Source organism: Spermophilus citellus, assembly GCF_964194105.1.
Source record: "Spermophilus citellus genome assembly, chromosome: 11".
In the NCBI taxonomy this organism is placed as follows: domain Eukaryota; kingdom Metazoa; phylum Chordata; class Mammalia; order Rodentia; family Sciuridae; genus Spermophilus; species Spermophilus citellus.
The window spans coordinates 88,782,872-88,807,256 of record NC_138192.1 but is presented as its reverse complement, the minus strand read 5'-3'; the positions used below and the strand labels follow the sequence as shown (position 1 = coordinate 88,807,256).

General features: G+C 34.7%; 1 protein-coding gene across 1 annotated transcript in view; it reads right to left on the bottom strand.

Moving 5' to 3' along the window:
- Positions 1 to 3,242: 3,242 nt before the first annotated feature.
- Positions 3,243 to 24,385, bottom strand: part of ZC3H15 (zinc finger CCCH-type containing 15) — a 33,380-nt gene continuing 12,237 nt past the window's right edge. Inside the window, exons 2-10 of the mRNA XM_081261642.1 lie at positions 20,677 to 20,778; positions 11,580 to 11,691; positions 10,960 to 11,112; positions 10,269 to 10,360; positions 8,568 to 8,750; positions 7,063 to 7,209; positions 6,797 to 6,898; positions 5,846 to 5,969; positions 3,243 to 4,048 (exon numbers count right to left, since the gene is read on the bottom strand). Coding sequence (XP_081117768.1) covers positions 3,858 to 4,048; positions 5,846 to 5,969; positions 6,797 to 6,898; positions 7,063 to 7,209; positions 8,568 to 8,750; positions 10,269 to 10,360; positions 10,960 to 11,112; positions 11,580 to 11,691; positions 20,677 to 20,778 — 1,206 coding nt within the window. The 3' untranslated portion in view covers positions 3,243 to 3,857. The remainder of the gene's footprint in view (positions 4,049 to 5,845; positions 5,970 to 6,796; positions 6,899 to 7,062; positions 7,210 to 8,567; positions 8,751 to 10,268; positions 10,361 to 10,959; positions 11,113 to 11,579; positions 11,692 to 20,676; positions 20,779 to 24,385) is intronic.

Sequence of the window (24,385 nt, the reverse complement as noted above, 5' to 3'; positions counted from 1 at the left end):
TTTTGTATTGATCTTCACTGAAACATGTTTTTGAGTATATGAACAGGGTGCTAAGTATCTGGAAGCAGTAACAGTATTTATATCAGAATCAGTTCTATACTTAATAAATAGAGTGAAGATTTGTAGTCTCTGATCCTGAATGTTCTTTAACCTGAACAGGAACAGAACTTATCACATAATACTATTAGTTATCTGTATGAACTTCTGGTATAAACTCCTTTTGTGTTAAAATTTGGGGTTGAATGCAAAGCTTTCTTAATCATCTGCAACATCTAAACCTCGATCCTACAGTTTTTCTTTTACTATCACATTCTAAATCACTTAGCTGTTAAAGCTGATTGATTCAACTATTAAAAATACATTGTACAATTGCAAAATATGTACTTGTCCATGTATGGTGGGGCTTACAGTATCCAACTAGCCATCTGTGCAAAGACAAGGTAAAATTTACAATATACCTATTTGAATTAGATTCTGGCAAACATAGGATCATTATAGGCTGTAATATTTGTTGAGTGTAAGATATAAAGAGTGGAGGCTCATGGAATCTTCTAGAAGTTAAGGATAAAATGAAAAGCTCTTTATGTCTAGGAAAATGATCTCGTTTCACAGAATATAAGGAAATAATGCAAAGTCATATTTTTTCTCCCCTGTGGAAAGCTTTATCATTAAGTTTCTGATTTTCTAAACCACAGTCCTTTTAAAACGAAGCTAAAGTTCCATTAATTGATAATTATATTACAGAAATAGGTTAACAGTGGGAATTAAATATAAAGAGAAATTTGGAAGAAAAACTATTTAAAAATTAAGATTATGTAGAAATTGGGTTTGAAAAAGGACAAGCTCAGATTATTTGTATAAATAGAGTAACTATACTGTGAACTATACAAATTTCTATTGACCTCTGAAATGTACTAGAACTTTAGAAGCAGATTTAATTTTGCATTTTGCTCTTCTAAGATTATGTGCTTTTACATTTTCTTTTCTACATATGTCTTTATAATGGAAGAAAACTTGGGGTAATATAGATGAAGTTCATCCAAGAATTACAAACTTGTAGGAATCAATAATGACTTTCATACTGAAACAATTTGTCCTTTAACTCACTTCAAAATGACTTATTTGCTGTAATGTTTTAGTGATGCTTTAAATCAAACATTCAAACTCCCCAGTCTTTTGTTTGTTTAAATGGGTCTATCTTACATGTAAAAGAAAAATAAAAACACTTCTCAGAGGAGGACATACAATCAATCAACAAGTACATGAAAAAATGCTCAACATCGCTAGCAGTCAGAGAAATGCAAATCAAAACCACCCTAAGATACCATCTCACTCCAGTAAGATTGGCAGCCATTAAGAAGTCCAACAACAACAAGTGCTGGCGAGGATGCGGGGGAAATGGGTACACTTGTTCATTGTTGGTGGGACTGCAAAATGGTGCAGCCAATTTGGAAAGCAGTATGGAGATTTCTTGGAAAGCTGGGAATGGAACCACCATTTGACCCAGCTATTCCCCTTCTCGGTCTATTCCCTAAAGACCTAACAAGAGCATGCTACAGGGACACTGCTACATCGATGTTCATAGCAGCACAATTCACGATAGCAAGATTGTGGAACCAACCTAGAAGCCCTTCAATAGATGAATGGATTAAAAATGTGGCATTTATACACAATGGAGTATTATTCTGCATTAAGAAATGACAAAATCATAGAATTTGGAGGGAAATGGATGGCATTAGAGCAGATTATGCTAAGTGAAGCTAGCCAATCCTTAAAAAACAAATGCCAAATGTCTTCTTTGATATAAGGGGAATAACCAAGGACAGGGTAGAGACGAAGAGCTGGAGAAGAAGATTAACATTTAACAGGGATGATAGGCGGGAGGGAAAGGGAGAGTTAAGGGAAATTGCATGGAATTGGAAGGTGAGCCTCAGGGTTATACACAATTACATATAAGAGGAAAGGAGGAGTAGGAGAGAAATTATATAAGTGTAAGAAACGATTTACAGTAGAGGGGGTGGAGAGAGAGAAGGGGAGGGGAGGGGAGGGGAGGGGGGATAGTGGAGAATGGGATAGACAGCAGAATACATCAGTCACTAGAAAGGCAATTTGTAAATCAATGGAAATGTAACTGATGTGACACAGCAATCTGTATACGGGGTAAAGGTGGGAGTTCATAACCCACTTGAATCATTCTGTGAAATATGGTATATTAAGAACTATGTAATGTTTTGAACAACCAACAATAAAATAAAAAAAAAAGAAAAAAAAAAGAAAAAGAAAAAATTAGGGTTGAAAGTAACTGAATTTTAACTCTCAGTTGTTAGATAAATTCTTAGAAAAAAATTTAAGATTCTTTCAAAAATTGAAAACAAGAATTGATAGCGTGGGGGTAGAGTTTTAAAAAGACAGACAGGAAATAAACTTGGCTCATGATTTCCTATTTGAAAAATGTGAATTATAGTGCTAATATTCAACAGCTACAAAGTAAATTTCTTTATCAACTTTGATATTATCATTTGACAAATTTTATAATCATGTTTTCTTAGGTTTTACAATTCACAAGCGCTTTAGACCTCATTCAGTCTTAGCTTTCCAATGCAAATGAAAAAAACTAATCCAGAGATTTAAAAATGAGAATAAGGCCCAGGTCATCTGATACTTCAGTAAGATTATCTTGGTTGCTTCAAAATCCATTTATATTTGTAAATAACAAAAGTAGCACTGTAGTATGGGAAAATATATAATATAATAATGGTAAGTTATCTAGTATTAAATATGTCATTAACAAATGATGTCCATTTTAAATGCGTTATCACCCTAATTTTTCAGGGAATCTCAATGACAAAGAAACTCAACCCAAAGATTTCTGGTGAATTTCTTTAGATTCTTGCAAATGGACTAATCAAACTTAAGTATGCACTATTTTAACACCATGGACCTCAACAATTCTGATGTAGTCTTTGAAAGTGATATTTACTTAGGCTAATGAGCTATCAATTCAGAAGTTATTTTTTATATAATACCACCTACAGGCTCTTCTGGAAGCTAAGAATTAGTTGCTAAACTCATTGTTAATACCATCAATACTATACATGCTTCTACTGAAGTTTAAAAAGAAAAAAAAAAATCAAGTGTCTGTGCCTTATGTGATACTATAACAGATATTCAGTTAAATTCTTAAGCTAGGAATGTTAAGAAAATTTTCAAAAAAAAAACTTAAAAAAAAAAAAAGGACCATATTTGGATTTTAATGTATGATGGTCTTTATTTACAACTTTATTGGCAAAAAAGAAGAGGGAAAACTTAAACAGTTTAACACAGGGCATTGTAGCTGATCCTGTCAGGTTAAAGAAGTTCCATTTTAAATGTCCATCCAGTTGTTCAAAGATACAATACTGAATCTGCATATGCAGTATCCTTTATGAAGTACAGTGCTCATGTTTTAGGCAGTCTTTAAAACATAAATTCAAAGGAAAGGAAACCACTCATTAAAAACTGCATCAAATAAGGGGTATTTTAAATTTATGTTGTTCCTGGTAATAATACATGCCCAATGAAAACCAAAAGCTGGAAAAGCAGTTACATTTCCTACTTGAGTGGACAGTTACGACAATCATTTTCTGTAATGACCATTATATTTTCAATTTATCATGAACTACTCTGAACTTACTATGAGATGTAGTCAAAGTCAGAAGAGAAGATGTAGGGAGATTATTCCTTTTTTGGAGGAGAGTAAGCCCTCCAGAATCAGCATGGGAAATAAACATCCTGTTGATTCTAGGTGGAAAAAATTAATGTAGTCAATTTCAACTCATGCTGAGCTGACTTAAATATTTTCTTTGACTTGTTTGGTGTCATTCTTCTAAATCAAGTGTGTTTAATTCTTCTTCTAGTTCATCCAAATCTTCACCAGTAAAAAGATTTTCATCAACAGGAACAGCATCGATGGCTCCATTTTCCTGTCCCTCCCCTTCGTTGTCTTCTTCCAAATCACTTCTTTCACCATTTTCAGCTCTACCTCCAGAAGCTTCACTTAATTTGTTTTCTAAAAATAAAAAATTGAAATCAATGTGGCATAGGAATAGAAAACACTATGCTCCACTAGCAGTTGACAGCTTAGACTAATACTGCTCCTTCCTTTATCTGTACCACCCCACTCTGCCCCATGAAAGCTGTTTCTGGGGATCACTGCAGCTAGAACTGATTTTTCTTTTTCTAAGCTTATTTGTAATGATTCTTTATGTCTACTGTAAAACACTGTGTTTACTGAAGGAACCTGAAACCTTAATGATTTACATACTTAAAGGCAAGATGAATCTTCTACAACTCTGTATTCCCTACATGACCAGGTAATTAGGTTTTAAAACAGTCAACTTATACGTAATGTGCTTGAATAAATTGCATGGAATCAAAAAATGCACATAAACAGCTATCTAGCTTTTGGTTTTGTAAATAGTAGTTAAATCACACTAGTTGTAATGCTGAAACTAGAAAAATTTCATCATGTAACAAACTGTTATAAAACAGCCTAGTATGGATAGGGATGCAGCTCAGTGGTAGAGCACTTGTCTTGTCCTGGGTTCAATCCCTAGCACCATAAAAAAGATCTTAGTACTATGTAACTATTTTTCCTTATAGTAAACGAGAAAACAAAAATGCTGTCTCTCTTGTTCAAAGACATTTACACAAAGACAATTTTTAACAGCCTAATTTAGATTTTAGCTATTTCAAACACTTTTGATGTAGTCTTGGGGATTATGAACTCTGAAATATTACTCTTGCTTTTACCTAATATTACCCAAGTTCCACTTTTAAAAGGAGCAAATCAGTCTTTATATTGGGAAGACAATAGTGACAGCATTCTTAGATCTCCAGAGGGCAGACTAATGTTTCAAGTATAAACTATGTGCTTTTATTATTAAAAAAAAAAAAAAAAAAAAAAAAAAGGTTTAGCCTTTCTATCTTGGCTTCTGCTTCATTAATATGAAACATGTCAAACTTTAGTCCTCTCTACAAACCTCTTTCTCAAGGCACAATTAGACAAAAATTATAACAATCTTTCTTTCCAAATACACTGCAGACAGCTTTTCCTCCATTCTTAATCATTATTTATCTTTATAGCTCTTTAACTAAGCTCCTTTAATTTAACAATTTCTCCTCCCCTATCAGATCTCTTTTCTCATTTAGGCTTCCTATACCCTAAAAAGCCCTTCCTAGGACCTCCTTCTTAAAGTTAAAAGTGAGTGGTACATAATGTTAAAAATTGGCACCTTATTTCTATAACTCCTTTACTAACCATAACTAATAACTTATTTATAAATATAATCCTCTTTGATTTTTCTGAAACTCTTATTTTGTAATTTTTCTCTGAGCTCCTCAATATCTTTTTAAAGTATTTCCTCTTTTGTCTATCCTAAAATAACGCTGTTTGCAGTGTGTTCTGGAACGTTATCATTCTATGTGCTATGCCTAGATGAGCTCATTCACTCAGACACCCATACAGATGGCTTTCAAACTGTTTTCTTCTGCAAATGGTCACAGAATACAGACAATGTCATTTGTGTTAACAAAAAGTTAAATTCATGAGGTTCCACACTGAACCTATTACCTGTATCTCCAGCTTTGCTTTTGGTCCCCTTCTAGTTTCAGTTAATGGAATCAATATCCCCCCAACCACTAATTTCTACAGATTCTCCTATTCACTGATAGTTTTATATATGGCCAAACCCATGTTTAAGTTACCAGTCTGATACCTACACATATCTAATTTTTCCAAGCCTTGTCTAATTCTCTTTAGGTAGCTTTCTAGTTCTTAGTATTCTGTAAAAGGTAGCATACTTACCATCTTTGTCTGAAGCATATGTGCTGAATCTTTCAAGACTGGCTACAGTAATACCTGTCTCATCTACATCTCTTGGGATGTACAGGCTTAAATCTATGTCATTTACGCTCACAGAATCATCAACCTTTAACAACACATAGAAAAGAAAGTTGGTACAAATAAGAATAATTTTCACACAGAAGGGGTCCTACTGGGGAAGGGGAAGGTACATGGGGGGGAAGGGAGAGTGGAGAAAATCAAAGCATGTTATATACATGTATGAAAATGTCACAATTATACCCGTTAACTTATACAATTATTATGTACCAATAATTATAATAAATAGTTTCCACAAATTATTATTACTTCTAAGATTTATCTCAATGAAATAAAATTATCACTAATGTCAAATGAAAACAAATGATCAAATGTTATTTAAATTCATTTCTTTTTCCAAACTTCTCTGGGAAAAGAGTAGCACTGTCAAATTTGAAGACTCCTTTGGCATTACATTTTTAGAGTATACTGTTCTTCCAATAATCTCCCTACGTCTTCTCTACTGTTTTATAAAAATTACACAAAAAATAAACAGTAAGTTGTTTGCTATCACTGAAATTCTCTACAACCCAATGGCTGCCTTTGTCACAGGCTCTCTACTCTACATTTTGGGTAGTAACACTGTCCCATGATTTTAAGCATAAAATATTAAACACAAAGGCCTTATTTTTTATTTTAAAGGAAGACTAAAACATATCTTATAGCTAATACTACAGCACATAACTATATACAAAATACTGTCCTAAATTCATAAAATGACTACAAAATAATACAAATTTATTAGTTTATTAATGGAATAAACATTTAAACCAAGGCATGCTGGCTTCATGGTTGGTGCTCTTAACCATTCTGCTTTATTCTTTCTACTGTTTCTTTCAATTAACATGAGCAGATGAAGGCAAAGCATCCTCTTACCTCATCACCACCTGATCCCTGAGTATAACGGGTATCATCTGCTTCCTCATCGTCATCATTGACCAATTCAGGACGAAATTCAAACACTTCCCGGCCACTGATCTATTGAGACACACAAATGTTATCAACTGAGAAGAAAATTCAAACATTTCTTGGTCACTGATTTTAGACACATCCATTATTACATAAAGACAAAATCTTGCATGACAGGAATTATAAAGTGGAAGAAACAGTAAAGGATCAACGTGTGTGAGTTTGGGACATACCACGAGAGCTTTCCCTGCTTTGAAGTCAGCTTTCCTTCTTTCCATATCTTGTTCAAGTTTGTCAATCTTTTCTTGTCTTTTTCTTTTCTTCCATGCAAGAAAAGACTCTAGAGTGATTTTGGTAACATTTGGACCTAGGGCAGAACGCTGCAAAGACAGAGCAGTTTTCTTTTAATGAATTAATTCCTTGCTTATGAATATCCTAAACACACTGCATATGGAATAAACTAATGCCCTTTTATATTACATGGCAATGAGCAAAATCAGTGTCCAGATATACAAATACTTAAAACATACTACTCTGAGCTAGTATGTTTCTTCTCAACACTGGATATCAAAAATAAAACTTGTCAAGAAAAATTGTTTTAATATGAACTAATTATGAAAACCAAAAAGCTCCATAGCAATATCCAAATTTCACTTGTTGAGAAACAAAACTAAACAAAAAAATACCACTTGCTTCTCAGGGACAATAATCAGGTAATAAATATACAGAGAAATAATACTTGCTAAACATCTGCCTGGTATTCAATGTTAAAAGCTTTGCACACATATGCTAACACATTGATCACCACCTATAAGCAGCGTTTAAAAGAAAATTTATCAAAGATAAACAGCTAACAAGTAGTGGAACTAGGATATAAACAATCCCAAATACACTTGATTCTAAAGTCTACATTATAATATGTTGAATCCTATAATATATCAAATATATTTACTTAAGAACAAGGTATATAATCTCAACATTAAGCATTTATATGACTTAAGATTATCCATGATGAGACAAAATGTATATATTTAAAAATATATAATGCTAAATCTAAGACTTCCAATAATTTCATGTAATTCCTGATAGGCATATCTGTTAACTCACAGACTAAAATTCTATTTTTTGCTGAGCCAGGAGTATTAGTAGATCCCCCCACCCCCGCCTTTATTTATTTATTTATTTATTTTTTTGTGGAGCTGGGGATTGAACTCAGGACCCTATGCATGCGAGACAAGCAATCTACCAAGTGAGCTATATCCCCAGCCCTGCTGTAGAACCTTTTTAATCATACTTGTTCCCCCCAATAAGATAGCATTTTAAGTCCAGCAATGGTATACAAAATATAACCGAAAAGCCGGAGGTGAAATGTATCCTTCCATATATATATTAATAATTAGTATAATGGTAGGAAAAAAAAAGATACAGACAAAAGCATTTAGGACTAACAAAGTTTAATCAATCTGAGATCTGATTAAGCATTTTATATAACTCCATCTTATGAAAACAATTTGGTTCTCAAAAAACTGTTACACATGATTGGCTAATGTTTATGGCTAGATTTACATTTTAGACAAAGAATAATTAAAGTAGGGCAACTTAGGAGAAAGGCCACAATATTTTTTCCCTTTCATAACAACATGCTATTGCCCCCAAGTGGTAAACATTAGAATGAACAATACATACTGCTCTGAGTTTTTTTGTTTGTTTTAAACAGTTGGAAAAAGACACTAGTTACCTCTCTTTCAATTAGATCTTCTAATGATATTTCATCTTCTTTCTCTTCTTTCTTTTTATCCTTTTTCAACACAAATCCAGGAGGTAGTGCATGACGATACATGCAATTATCACCCCCTCCAGGGCACACCCAAAACCAGCCATACTTGTTATTTTCAATAGCTTCAAGGAAATGCTTGCACACCTATAGAGACAATATTGTTTAGAAGTAGTGGCTTGATGTAGTCCATTTCCATGGTAAATGCTTAAGTATATCGAACAAGTACATTCCATTGACATTTTAGGACTAACTACATACATGCAGAACGATGCCTAAAAATTTATCTTAAAATATTTGATACAATGACAAATTCCCTACAGAGAAAATTCATATAAAGCTCATATTTTAGGCAATGTTCTTTCTAATTATACAAAAGAACTTGTTGTTGTTGGGTATGGTGGCATACACCTGTAATTTCAGTGGCTTGGAAGGCTGAGGCAGGAGGACTGAGAATTCAAAGCCAGACTCAGCAACTTATCAAGGACCTAAACAACTTAGTGAGACAATAAAATATAAAAAAAATCTGGGAATTTGGCTTAGTGGTTAAGTGATCCTGGGTTCAATACCCAGTACCAAAAAAGACTTTTGTTTCAAATTAGCATATATAAGTGGTCATGAAAATATCATAATTATGTTTTGATGTTATCTTTCCTAAACACTAGAGTTATACAGTAATGACAGAAACATTATATGAATTACATAACTATTTCATATTGTGAATCACAAGAGAACAAGGCTCAATAAGAACACAAAGGATAGCCACCCTTCAAAACTTGAATGGATACAAGATGCAATTATATTGAAGCCTCAGGTAACAACAACCTTTGCAAATAATGAAAAATTAACAAGTGATGTTCTTTTCCGAAGAAACAGTTGTAAGTGAAGGTAGTATTTAAAAATTTTTTTAGCGTAGCAAGATTTTTCACTTTAGTAGTACTAAATATGTGGACATGAATGCAGTCTGTGAAATAATTTCACCAATTTTTAAAGGTACAATTCTTAGTATCATAGATCTACTACATACCAAAAACTCATATTTAACCTGGCAATTAAAAAAAAATTTTTCCTCATTATTAAAACCAAACAAATTATTACTAAAGTGGGTTAGTTTAACAGGTTTCCCACCATTCAGTATACACAAATATAAGACAATAATTGGGGGGGGGGGTGGATGGGGCTTGAACTCAGCTGTGCTTAATCACTGAGCTAAGCTACATCCCTAGTCCTTTTTATTTTGAGACAGGGTTTCCCTAAATAGCTGAGCTTCTTGCTAAGTTGTTGAGGTTTGCCTTGAATATGAAATCCTCCTGCCTCAGCCTCCCAAATTGCTGGGATTATAGGCATGCGCCACTGTGCCAGACTTCAAAAAAAAAAAAAACAATTCTTATCTGAATATATGATTATATTCATCAATATTTGAGAAAGTAAGATCACCCTAGAAAATAGCATTTAGAGGATTTAGTGGCATGGTTTTTTACTTTCCAAATAAGAATCGAATTTTGTAAAACATAACTTGTAAATTCTAAAAATAAAATTTGATGTAACTTATATTGACAAAATAAAATTTTCTAATAATCCAACAAAAAATTGTAATGATACCTTGACACATAATTCTCCCTAATAATAATTACCACAGCAACTCAATTCAAGAAAAGGACATACTATTTGAGTTTTTGGTTTTTTCTTTTCCGCCTCACCGTGCTTCTTGTTCACTACTTCTTCCAGCTTTTTTTCATCCCAATTATCCATAGTATCTAAAAGAAATATGAAGATTAAATATTTGTATCTACTGTTCCTACTAACATATACCTCCTCAAACAGAGAGGGAATATATTGCATTGTGAGACTCATATCCTAACATATTTTTCTTTAAAACATCAAGGGTAGGCATAAAACAACATTATTAGAAATTCACCAATGCTTCCTAAGTAGCTGAGGCAAATGAGAAGGTAGTACTGTAGAAGAGTGACAAATTCAAAATAAAATTCCTGGCTTTTAAACATCTCAATTTATTTATTTATTTTTAGTTGTAGATGGACACCACACACACACACACACACACACACACACACACACACACACACACATATTGCTGAGAATCAAACCCAGTGCTTTACACATGCTAGGTGAGTGCTCTACCACTGAGCCACAACACAACCCCAGCCCACACCTTCATTTATTTTATCAAAGGAATAAGGAAGTAAAATCAGATTTTGCAAAAAATAGCAAACATAATTAATTATTCTTTACAAACAATATGATGAAGATTGTTACATTTAAGTTACTAAATATCTTAACAACAAACCAAAAGGAATAGGTATTTATTTTTAAGAGAATATTAAAAAAAAAATACCTTTTTCAAGTTCTTCATCTCTTGCATCAATGTAAACACTTCGTTTCTCACATTTTCTCTCCAAAGTCAAGTCATGAGAAAACTTACATTTATCTCCTTTAGTACATTGTCCTTGCTTGAAGAATGCACACACCACAGATTTGGGATCTGCACCTATATCAAATGGCATGTGAAATTTGCATTACAATCTGCTGGATAATAAAATACAGATTGTATCTGACTAGGAAAATATTTCCTTACAGTTCTTTCTGTAGCATTTTGTATCTATTTCTCTGTTTTATTCTTACTAAAAGAGGCGCAGGGGTGGGAACTAAACATATATGTTATTACATAAATGTCACTTGCTAGCTGGAGTCAATGAGGCAGGACTTGAGAAACAAACATGAGTGCTGCCAAAAATGTATGACTTATGCTTTATACTTTGCCTTGACTACTACCAAAGATTAAATGTTATAAATCAACAAAGGGACTGTTTAAATTCTTAATTTTTCTGATGTGTGGGGCTAACAAACGGAGTTATAGTTGTATAATGACATAGCTAATGAACAGCAAAACAAATCCAGAGTTGTAAACATCAATTACATTTTATAAAAATAACACCTCCAATATATAAGTTTTACCTTTGCTTATTTTTTGAGCAGCAACTACAGGTTTGAAAAGTTCATTCAGCTCCTGCAATTCTTTCTTTTTGTCATCTTTCTTCAATTTCTTTTCAGCTTCACTTTGTGCTACCTAAAATATTCCCAGGTTTAAAAATGTAAATTTGATTATTTACAAAACTGTTTTCACCACACAGTAGTCAATAACATAACAAAGACATTTGCATACATCTGTATCTATAGAATGGTCTTGCGGTATATATTAAATATTGTGGTTAAACTATTAAAAAGAATTACTAAACCTTGTAATGAATTCTTTTTTGGTCTAAAAATGGTACCACGTCTAATTAAAAGCATATTCAAAGGCTTAGGGCAACAAACATTAAGCATTTACAACAATGCCTAACATTTTTAGTAAATGGTTTCCACTGAGATATTTTTTTTCTATGAAAACAACCCAAAGAAGTATGAGTACATTTTGAAGATGAGCAATGCAAACCTTCTGAAATGTACAGTCCCACGCACAATTGTTCCACCCAAAACATTACAGTGTCGCTGTGAAAAAAAAAAAAAAAACTAGACTAGGTCATGGCAGGAAATTAAAACAACAACAACAAAACATAGTTCTAGGCACATGATTTACCTACCTAATTGATTATAGAGGATTCATCCAAACATTTATATATCAGGTCCTATGTTAGATGACAAGGAATATAAAGTTGAAAAGACAAAAGATGCTTATTTAAAGAAGCTCAGAATCTAAGGGAAAGACAGACATGCCAACAACTATAATATAATACACATGGTGCTCTGGGAACAAAAAATATCTATATACCTACAAAAATTAGAGTTGATAACCTTATAGATGAGCTCTTCTGATGAGCAAGAAAGGAATGCAGAAAGTGCCAGCCAATGAAGATACAGGGACTAGAGGAACAAGGTATGAGAAACAACAGTAAGAAATTTGGACTTTACCAGCAGGTGACAGGGTACAGCTTAGTTGGTTTAAAATAAGTAAGTGACAAGAGCATGTTGTTGTTGATTTTATATAAATATATATTTATTTTTAGTTGTCAGCAGACCTTTATTTTGTTTATATATGGTGCTGAGGATCGAGAACCCAGTGCCTCATGCTAGGCAAGCGCTCTACCACTGAGCCACAACACCAGCCCCAAGAGCATGTTTTATTTTTAAAAGGTGAGTATGGCAGCTTGGTGGAAGACAGACTAGAAATTCAAGGTTGAAGAAGGCAAAGAGCCTACTGCAACTGCTGTAGGTAAGAAAACACAAGAGTTAAAATAGTCATTAGCAGTTAGGATGGAAAAAAGAAACAAAGAGCTACTTAGGAAGCAGAACTGATAGGACTAAGTGACTGAATATGAAGTGTAAAGTAGAAGGAGTCTAGGATTATCATGTTTAATTAGTGGTGTTAAGACAGGGAATACAGGAGAAACAGGTTTTAGGATAGGAGGTGGAGATGAGCTCAGTTTGGGGCATACTCACTAGGAAATGCTTACAGAGCATCTGGGTGGAGTTATTTAGAAGGGAGCTTCATCAGACATTGATAATGATTCTACTGAAACTAAACAGGGTTTGATTTGAGATAAAGAATTTTAAAATAACAGGTTATAGATCATAGTTGATTAAAATTTTAGTGTATGAGATTACTCAGGACAGCATAAAAAAGTGAGCAGAGGATGCTTTCTCGAGGAATACCTGTACTTAATCAGTCAACAGACCCTATGTAGCCCATGAAAAAGAACAAGAAACACCAAACAAATTAGTAAAAACCAAAACAAAAGGGGTCAAAAAGAGGAATTTTAGGAAAGTAATGGCAAATGCTATAATTAGGTCAAAGACTTCCTAAATTCTGACTTTGGCCAATTAAAAAGAAAAAACTTAAGTCACTTTGTACTTCATTTTTTGGTACTGTGGATTGAAGCCAGAGGGGCTTTACCACTGAGCTACATTCTGTCCTTTTTATTTGAAACAGGGTCTTGCTAAGTGGCTTAAAGCCTTACAAAGGTTAACACTGGCCTTGACCATGTGATCCTCCTGCCTCAGTTTTCTGAGTTGCTGGGATTATAGATATGTGACCCTGTGCCTGGCCACTTCACTTCACTTCTTCTTTTTAAATTTTTTAATTTGTTCTTTTTAAATATTCATGTCAGTAGAGTGTTTTTGAGATATTATAGATACATGGAGTATAACTTTCTATTCTTGTGGCTATACATGATGTGGAGTTACACTGGTCATGTATTCATACGAAAGAATAGAAAAGTTATGTCTGATTCATTATACTGTTTTTCCTAATCCCATCCCTCTCCCTTCCCTTTAATGAAAAATATTCTTTGCTCAATAGGCTCACCTCAAACATTTGTGAGGACCAGAATAAGAATACAATGGAGACTCATAAACCACTTAAAATACTTAAAGTTAGAAATCAAGTCAATATTATAAAATATGGCTTATACTCCTACTTGTCTTATGACTGCAAGAAGAGGCTCAAATTAAAATGCTCAGGCTCTATGTGGGAGAGTTTCACCACACAGCAGTATTGTAGAGTTAGCCCCTGACTCCTCCTCCTTTTCCCATCCAGTTTTATCCTTCCTTGGGAGTGAAGAGAGGTGAAAAGTGCTGGAGAGACGTAGAGGATTCAGAGATGTGAGCCTAGGACACATCCTTCTTTTGGCTACCCCAGGCATACTGCCAGCACAGCAAACTCTAAATGGACATGTTTATGGGGAAGGAGCCTTTAAAGGTCCTGGAAGTAGGCTCAGTTTTGTGGGGAAGCTATGCTTCAAAACCTGGGTAGACACATTACCTCAGACTCCTTATCCATAGGAAGAGAAATGTCTGGGGCAGACACTGAGTAGGGTCATCCTCTGTGGTACAGGGCTTACAGCAGTGCACCTAATGTCCAGGACTACTGCTCATTTTCTAAGTTATTAATGATGGTCAGATACTCCATCTTTCCAGATGGTCCTGTTACCTAAGACTATATCAAAGTTATAATACTGAATGTATAATCACACCTAAATACTACCATACATTTTGTGACTTTGCACAGGTCTACGAAATCTGAAATTACCATTCAAAAACACCATAAGGAAAGAAAAGTCAAGGGAGAAAGAACAGAACTGAAAAATGAAATTTCTTCTCATTTAACCATGAGTGGAATTCTAGAAGGAATAACTTACCTTCCACTGAAAGAATAATGACCAATGTCACTAAATAATTTAAGATCATTAACAAGATAGGATTCAACAAAAACTGCATAGTGCTAGCATAAAAGCAGACATATAGACCAAAGGTACAGAACAGAAGACACAGATACAAAACCATACATCCATCTACTGTCATCTGACTCTTGACAAAAGTGCCAAAAGCATAAACGAAGAAAAGACAGCCTTTTTAACAAGTGGTGCTGGGGAAACTATTCATATGCAGAAGAATGAAATTAGACTCTTAACTCTTACCCTGCACAAAAATCATGGATCAAAGACCTAGAAGTTTGATCAGAAACTGTACAACTCCCAGAAGATAACGTAGTGTCAATACCCCAGCATATAGGCGCAGACAATGAATTTTTCAATAGGACCCCTGAAACTCAGGAAATAATGTCAAGAGTTGACAAATGGTATGAAACCAAGTTAAAATGTTTCTGCAGAACAAAGAAAAAAAGAATGTAAAGATAGAAACTATAGAAGAAAATCTTTGCTAACTACTCTTCTGATAGTTAATATCTATACTGTATAAAGAATTCAATAAACTACACCCCAAAGTCAACAAACAATCCAATTAGTAAATGGGTAAATTAATATTAATAAAATATTAACTTAATATTATGAATTAAACAGACATTTCTAAAAAGATAACTATGAAAAAGATATTCAACATCACTAGCAACTAGTGAAATACCAATCAAAACTACACAGATTTCATCTCACACCAGTTAGAATGGCAGTCATCAAGAATACAAATAATAAATGCTGGAGAGGATATGGTGAAAAAGAAACACTACTATGCAGGAAGCCATCTGTGAATTACATGAAGGTCTTCTCCTGGTATGGTAGCCAGGGAGATTTAGGTTTGGCATTGTGAACTCTCATGGCAATAGATTGCCCAACGCATGTGACCTTTATCTCCACTCTGCTAGGAAGATACCTCATAATTGCTCTGGAGTTGGGCATACCTGTTGGGAACTGAACAGCCCACATTTAACCTTTTTCGGAAGGCCTTTGATATTTCCAGATATAAATAAAGCAGGCACAGGCTCCAATTTACCAGAGTATAGAAGCTCGATCTGCTGATTGGCTTTCCCATCTTGCCCCTGCTTTTGAAACTACTTTCTGTGTTCTATGGTTATTTTTCGCCCTTCTATTTTTTCTCAGCTTTTATTTCTCAGCCAATCCATTCCACGAGGGGAACCCCATTTCCACAGCCTACGTGGGACGTGGGCGAGACTACTACACTGTTGGTAGGATTGTAAATTAGTACAAGCACTATGGAAATCAGTATAGAGGTTGCTCAAAAAACTAGGCATGAAACCATCATATGACCTAGTGATACTACTACTCAGTATTTATCCTAAAGAATTAAGTCATCATCTGGGCTGGGTATATAGCTCAGTTGGTACAATGCTTGCCTCAAATGCACAAAGCCCTGGATTTGATCCCCAGCACCACAGGAAAAAAAAAAAAAAAAAAAAAAGAATTAAAGTCATTATACTATAGTGATACACGCATAGCCATGTTTACAGCAACACAATTCATAATAGCCACACTATGGAACCAGCTTAGATGTCTATCAATGAGTAAGTGGACAGAGACAATCTGGTATATCTACACAATGGAGTTTTATTTAGCCATAAAGAATATATAAATAAATTATGTTATTTGCAGGAAAATGGATAGAACTAGAGGCCATTATGTTAAGCAAAATAAAGTAAGATGAAATCAGAAGGTCAAGAGTTTTATGGTTTCTCTCATATGTGGAAACTAGAGTGGAAAAGGAAAAGAAAGGTGGGAGTCTCATAAAAATCAAAGGGAGATCAGTATAGGAAAGAGATTACGGGATAGGAGGAGGGAAGTGCTGAGGAGTGATATTGGCCAAATTATATTGTTATAGTATATGTATATATAAATATGTAACAAATCCTATCATGTGCAACTATAAGGCACCAATAAAAAAAAAGGGTAAAGAAAAAAACAAGAAAGGATTCAAACCTATGTTCTGTTATTGTATATATGTATGGATATGTACTCAACTCCAAGATTTACCATAAGGTTGTCCCTTAGTATCTGTGGGTATTGATTCCAGGTCCCCTGCCCAGGATACCAAATCTGTGTTGTGTATTCTAGTTCCTTGAACAAAAAGTCTGTCTTGTTCAATACAGAACCTCTTAGTCCTAATTAGGCACTACATGCCAGCAACAATATAACAATTGTTTTAAACATTTATGACCTGTAGTTGGTTGAATCTGACAATATAAACCTCTGTATATGGAGGGCTGACTGTACATTTTTATTAAATCAGGTTAAGTTAGCTGCTGGGAAGAGCAATAGATTTTGACTCTAGAATCAAGCTGAAAGACAGGTGAAAGGAAAGGGTTGAGGCATTGATTTGCAGACAGCATGACTGAGAGAGTCTGGTTTCAGACAGAGGTTAACATCTCACAAATATTTATTCTGATACTCTCTCATATGAAAAAAAATCTGTAAACACGAGAAATCTCTTCTTTCCCACATTTAAAAAGAGAGTACTTCCAGAAGTTAAGGAAAAGGAGATAGGAGAGGTTAAATAAAAACAAAATCAACAAAGGCACCAAAAACATACACTGGAGAAAAGATAGCCTATTCAACAAATGGTGTTCGGAAAAACTGAAATCCATATGTAGCAAAATGAAATTAAACTTCTATCTCGCACCCTGCACAAAACTCAACTCAAAGTGGATCAAGGATTCAGGCACTAGAACAGAGACCCTGAGCCTAATAGAAGAAAAAACTAGGCCCAAATCTTCATCATATTGGTTGGCTTAGGACCTGACTTCCTTAACAAGACTCCTAAAGTGCAAGAAGTAAAATCAAGAATCAATGGGATGGAATGAAACTAAAAACCTTTTCAGCAAAGGAAAACAATAATGTGAGAGAGAGTCTATAGAATGGGAGAAAATCTTTACCACAGACACCTCAAAAACAGCACTAGTCTTCAGGATATATAAAGAACTCAAAAAACTTAACACCAAAAAACCAAATAACACAATCAATAAATAGGCTAAGGAGCTGAACAGAAGAAGAAATATAATTGATCAGCAAATATGAAAAAGTGTTCAACATCTCTAGCAATTAGAGAAATGAAAATCAAAACTACTCTAAGATTTCATTTTACTCCAATCAGAATGGCAATTATCAAGATTACAAGCAATAAGTGTTAGTGAGGATGTGGGAAAAAAGGTACACTTTAACTTTGCTGGTGGGACTGCAAATTGGTGCAACCACTATGAAAAAAAGTGTGGAGATTCCTCAAAAAACTTGGAATGGAACCACCATTTGACCCAGTTATCCCACTCCTTGGCTTATACCCAAAGGACTTAACACTACAGTGATGAAGCCACATCAATATTTACGACAGCTTAACACACAATAGCTAAACTATGAAACCAACCTAGGCAACCTTCAACAGATGAATGAATAAAGGAAATGTAGTATATATGCCCAATGGAATATTATTCATCCTTAAAGAAGAATGAAATGATGGCATTTGCCAGTAAATGAATGGAGCTGGAGAATATATCATGCTAAGCAAAATAAGCCAAACCCAAAAAACCAAAGGCCAAATGTTTTCTCTGTTAAGTGGATGCACATCCATAAAAGAGGGGGTACCGAAGCATGAAGGAACTCTGGATTGTGCATAAGTGAGTGAGGGGAGGGGAGGAGAGGGGAGAGGGTGTGCAGATGGAAAGGACAGAGGAATGAGACAGACATTATTACCCTAAATACATGTATGATTACACTACTGGTGTGACTCTGCACATGTACAGCCAGAGGAAGAAGTTGTGCTTCATTTGTGTACAATGTGTCAAAATACATTCTACTGTAATGTATAACTAATTAGAACAAATAAAAAGAAAAATCTTTAAGGAATAAAGACTCCTATTTATAAATCTCAAGGAATGAAAGATCTAAGAACCTGAAGCAAAAGGGCTAAATCTGCTGGGCACAGTGGCAAATGCCTGTAATCCCAGTGGCTCAGAACTGAGGCAGCCCTAAGCAACTCAGAGAAAGGTTCAATGTTTTTAATGAGTTTTCAATGAATAATGTAATTTTGAAATTTATAGAGAGGAATAAATAAACAAGAACAATGACAATGACAATAACAAAAGACAAAAAGAAAAAGCAGCATTCTGGGGAATGAACTGCCTTACAAGTTAACTGTATATTATAAGTACACTAATAAAAAAAAAATCAGCATGATACTGATTTAGATGCAGACAATTAGAGCACAAAAGAGAATACAGAAACACATCCTAATGTATCTGAAACTTTACTATGAATATATGTCAATAATGGTATTTTAATTCAGAAGGATGAATTATGCTGGCTATTAAAGAAAACAAATTCAAGAATATATAAAATATATTTCTTTGACAAATTGTTGACTGAAAATAATATAGGAAAAAAGTTAGGAAAAGCATGTATAATCCAGAAGAAAGTGATAAATTTCAACCATATTTTTAAAAAACCAGACATATACAATATAAAAATAAAACTGTTGTGCAACAAAATAGAACTGAAACATCACAAATTATCTGCAATATTGACAAAGGATATCCCTCACAAATTAACATAAAACAACCAAAAAAGAAAAACAACAAAATAAAGAATTTCAATAGGAAAGTAAAAAATGTGCATACCCTAATAACCAATAAGCTTATGAAGATAATTTCCAGTAGTGAGGTAAATGATGTGAGATTATCACTTCTTACATTTTATATTGGAAAACATTAAAAAGAACTTTAGTACCCATTATTTATGCACTGCAAATGAAAATGTATTATATAGTCTCTATGAAATGTGATTAGGCAAATTTATTAAAATTTGAAATCTATTCTCTTGATCTAGAAACAGAAAGTCTTTTAGTAGATAACTATGCCACAGAAACAAAAAAACACAAACTCATGTAAGGACATGTGTTCAGATAAGGACATATGTAAAAGTATCCTTCTTGTAGAAGTGTTCTTAGTGTCAGAAAGCTAGAAACAAAATGATCACTTAAAAATAGTGAAACAGATATAATATACCCATACTGTAGAATAGTATGGGTATATTACAGCCATTATTAGAATAAGTTAGAGCTATATTAAAATGGCTTGGAGGTTATTTACATCCAAATTGATCAATGGTTCTGCAGATGTTAAATAATCCTGACTTTAAGGCTGGTGTGATGGCTTTGGCTAACATTCTACAGATTCAACATCAGATGATTACCAGGTAATGCTTAAGGCAATTCACATTTTGATTCAAAAGTGCCTAAGACAAGATGCAGTTGCTAAAGCAAATCAAACAAAAGAGGGCTTGCCTATTGTTTTAGATAAAAATATTCTTGGCTTTGACACAGGAGATACAGTTTTTAATGAAGCTGCCTAGATTCTGCAATTGCTGCATATAGAAGAACTAAGAAAGCTACAGACAAAAATTAATAAAGTCACAGTAGCTGTTCTGGCAATTATTGCTGATCCAAAGCAGACCACAGACTAGTCAGAAGATGAACATTTTAGGATTTTAGCTTCTTACTTACTTAGTACAATTGGGATACATGTAAACTTCCAGCATGTATTTGGAAATCAAATGTCACCTTTTCAAGGGAGGAATCCTAAAATATTGACTATGTTCTAAAGGTTTAACACCATTGCTTTTTCTTCAATAAAGTTTGGGAAAATGGAAAAAAAATGGCTTATAGGAACATCTAAGAGGTATGACCGAGGAAGAAAGGAAAGATGAAAAAGAATTTAGGATTCCATTTTGAAATACAATTATAACATCAAATACCTTTATTAGGGTCAGATGCTAAATAACGTTACATCTGTTAAGAAAATAAAGAAATTCAAATTATTTACCTGACGTGGATTTTGCTGACCAAACTTAACTTGGTGAGTGACAGCCTTGATAAACTTCTGTTGCTTTGCGCCTTTCTTATTCTTCAGACCAAAAGTTTTGTCCTAAGTGAGAAAAAACATAGAATTATCTCAGGAGTTCCTATTATTATTTCTCCACTGCTATTAAAAATCATTCATTTACTTATAGATAAAAATACTGTTAATTGTGACATACCGACAAGCGAAACACTAAAATATCAAGCCAAGGCAAAATATGACTTCAAAACATCACACCCAGATTCTTTATAATTCAATACATACAACAATCATTAAATTTCCTACTATGATGTTTTATTCCACAGTGTATTTCAGAATTTAAGTTTTATGGGATGTGTAGAGTTGTTATACTGGGGTAAGTTCTACAGTCAAGTTTAGGAACATGTTTACGATAATGAATAGGATTCTTTATTCTTTTTTTTTTTAATATTTACTTTTTAGTTGTAGTTGGACACAATATCTTTATTTATTTATTTTTATATGGTGCCGAGGATTGAACCCAGGGCCTTGCACGTGCTAGGCGAGTGCTCTACCACTGAGCCAAAACCCCAGCCCCAGGATTTTTAATTCTTTTTGTATTTCTTATTGCAGTGCTGGGGGTTGAATCAAGGACCTCAGACGTACTAGGAAAGGGCTCTACTACTGAGCTATAGCCCCAGCCCCAGATTCTTTCTCCCTCGTTTTTTTTTTTTAGAGAGAGAGAGAGAGAGAGAGAATTTTTTAATATTTATTTTTTAGTTTTCGGTGGACACAACACCTTTATTTTATTTATTTTATCTTTTTTTTTTTTTAAGAGAGAGAGTGAGAGAGGAGAGAGTGAGAGAGGGAGAGAGAGAATTTTTAATATTTATTTTTTAGTTCTCGGCGGACACAACATCTTTGTTTGTATGTGGTGCTGAGGATCGAACCTTGCTGCACGCATGCCAGGTGAGCGCGCTACCGCTTGAGCCACATCCCCAGCCCACCTTTATCTTATCTTTATGTGGTGCTGAGGATCGAACCCAGTGCCCCGCACATGCCAGGAGAGCCACTACCGCTTGAGCCACATCCCCAGCCCAACTCCCCCTATTTTTTTAATTGGTGCATTATAGTTGTACGCACTGATGGGACTTGTTTACATATCTGTACATGCACACGATACACAAAACATAATTTGGCCAATATCACTCCCAACATTTTCTCCTCTCCCCATGTCCCATACTTTGGGCCCTTTTTTCTATTGATTTCCCTCTGATTTTCAAGAGATCTACCCCCATCTATTCTTTTTTCTCTCTAGCTTCCACATAAGGGAAAAACACACGACCCTAACCTTCTGAGTTTGACTTATTTCAATTAACATAATGGTCTCTAGTTCCATCCATTTTTCCTGAAAATGACATAATTCTTTTTTCTTTATCAGCCCCAGAGTCTTAATTATTAAGCACATGATATCTCAACTGGCGTTAGCAGAGGGAATATAGTATGCAGCACTTTAAAATCTTAGTTTAACTCACAGTACTCTTTTATCAGAGTGTGCTAAAAGAAAATTCACTGCTGATCATATTTTGGGGAATACTGTCAAAGAAAGAAGACACATTAAGTTCTGAACTAGTTGTTGGGGCAATAAAGTTCCTCTCAAAAGAAATTACATTTAATCAAGAAATCAAGGGCTAGGGATGTGGCTCAAGCTGTAGTGCCCTCGCCTGGCATGCGTGTGGCCCGGGTTCAATCCTCAGCACCACATACAAACAAAGATGTTGTGTCCACCGAAAACTAAAAAATAAATATTAAAATTCTCAAAAAAAAAAAAAAAAAAGAAATCAAACTACTTAAACATGTACATTCCTAACTGTTGCTAAAATGAAAATTGCCTAACTATAAAGTGACACTTTATCTGAATCTGGAATATTACTGATAAGAGTAGCTATCAATTATGGAATGCTTATTATGTGGTAGGTACTAATGGTAAACCTTAGCTACTTGTAAGTATGCAGTACAAAAACATTCAGAAGCCATTGCATAAGTATGTGCATATGTGTATACATCTTTGGGGTCTGCAGTGGGCTAAATGATGTTCCTCCAAAATTCATGTCCACCTGACCCTTAAATATGACTTAATCTGGAAACAAGTTTTTGCAGACGTAATAAGTCAAAATAAGGCCATACTAGATTAGGGTGAAAACTAATCAGATAACTTGTATCTTTATAAGATATGGGTGGGGGAGGGCAATGTGAACACAGCAGAGATTGGAGTGACAATTAAAAGCTAAGGAAATGACAGATTGCTGGATGCCACCAGAAACTAGGAAGAGACAAGAAAGGATTCTTCCTTACAGAATGTTCTCTGTGAGAAAATAAGACACCCAGATTTTGGTAATTAATTATAGCACCCCCAAGAAACTAGCACAGTTTGACCCCAACATTAATGGCCAATATTGCAGGAAACCATCAAACACTGTTATCTGAAATCTTTTTTGTGTTTTTTTTTTTTTTTTTTTTTGTATTCTCTGTTTTGGAAGGAGCTTCTGGCCTGGAGGTAAATTAATGTGGCTACAAGACTGGAGAAGAGAACTGGTAGAGGAAAATGTTTCTTTGAGTTTCCACAGTTCCCTTAGTGGCCATTTTCCAGGCCCACATTTTTACTCCTCCTTTCAACTAGTCTATGCCTACAGTTCCAGAGCACAGAGGCCCCTAGACTTCTATTACCCCATAGTATATATCTGTTTGTCGTACGGAGTCACCTTGCTGAGGCATAGTAGATAAGAACTATTAGTACGTCTAATACTCTTAATATAATTTTCAGCCTCTTGCCTTTTGCAGTACCTAATGTCACCCACTATAGAGTTTTTCTACAATTTAGCATAGCAAATTCTTGCTTCTCAATGGTACACTCTAGGTGAGTACTCAGTCCTGACTGCTATGCTCTACTAAATGAGTTACCTAGTCACCTATCCACTGCCATTTTTCACATGTTGAGAATCAAGATTGTAGATGTTTCTTAATTTTAAAATGGAATTTGTAGTTTTCTTTCTCATTTTCTATCTTTTTATTCATACTATATACCCAAACTTTGCTTTCCCTACCTAAATGCCTGCTTCATATTTTAATATCCCAACATGCTATTACAAAATCCTACCTAAAAATTTTTTTTTTTTTTGGTACTGGGGAGTGAATTCAGGGGGTGCTTAACCACTGAGGCACAAACCCAGCCCTTTTTTTGTATTTCATTTAGAGACAGGGTCTCACTAAGTTACTTAGGGCCTCGATAAGTTCCTGAAGCTAGCCTTGAACTTGCAATCCTCCCTCCTCAGCCTCACAAACCACTGGGATTACAGGCGTGTGCCACCATGCTCAGCCCTATATGAAGTTTTGATAGCCTACGTGAAAGAAAAAAAGGGATTCCAACATGGAGGGGGGCACGGAGAGATCAAGTCTCTGACCTCATCAGCTGTGCGGGCATAGGGAGTCGTAAACAACCTAAATCTGTTTGCTCAGGATCACTAGGCAATGCTGAGCTCACGTGGATCTGGGGTGAACAGTCTGGGCCTCTCAGAACACACACTGAGCCCAGATCGGCTGAATTCAAGCTCCCGTTTGCCTGCTTCCCGCAGACAAACAGCTGTGACTCAGCATTAATCCATCCGGCTGAAACAACTGGTCAGCCCTTCTCATCCTACGGAGGTAAATGCCTACC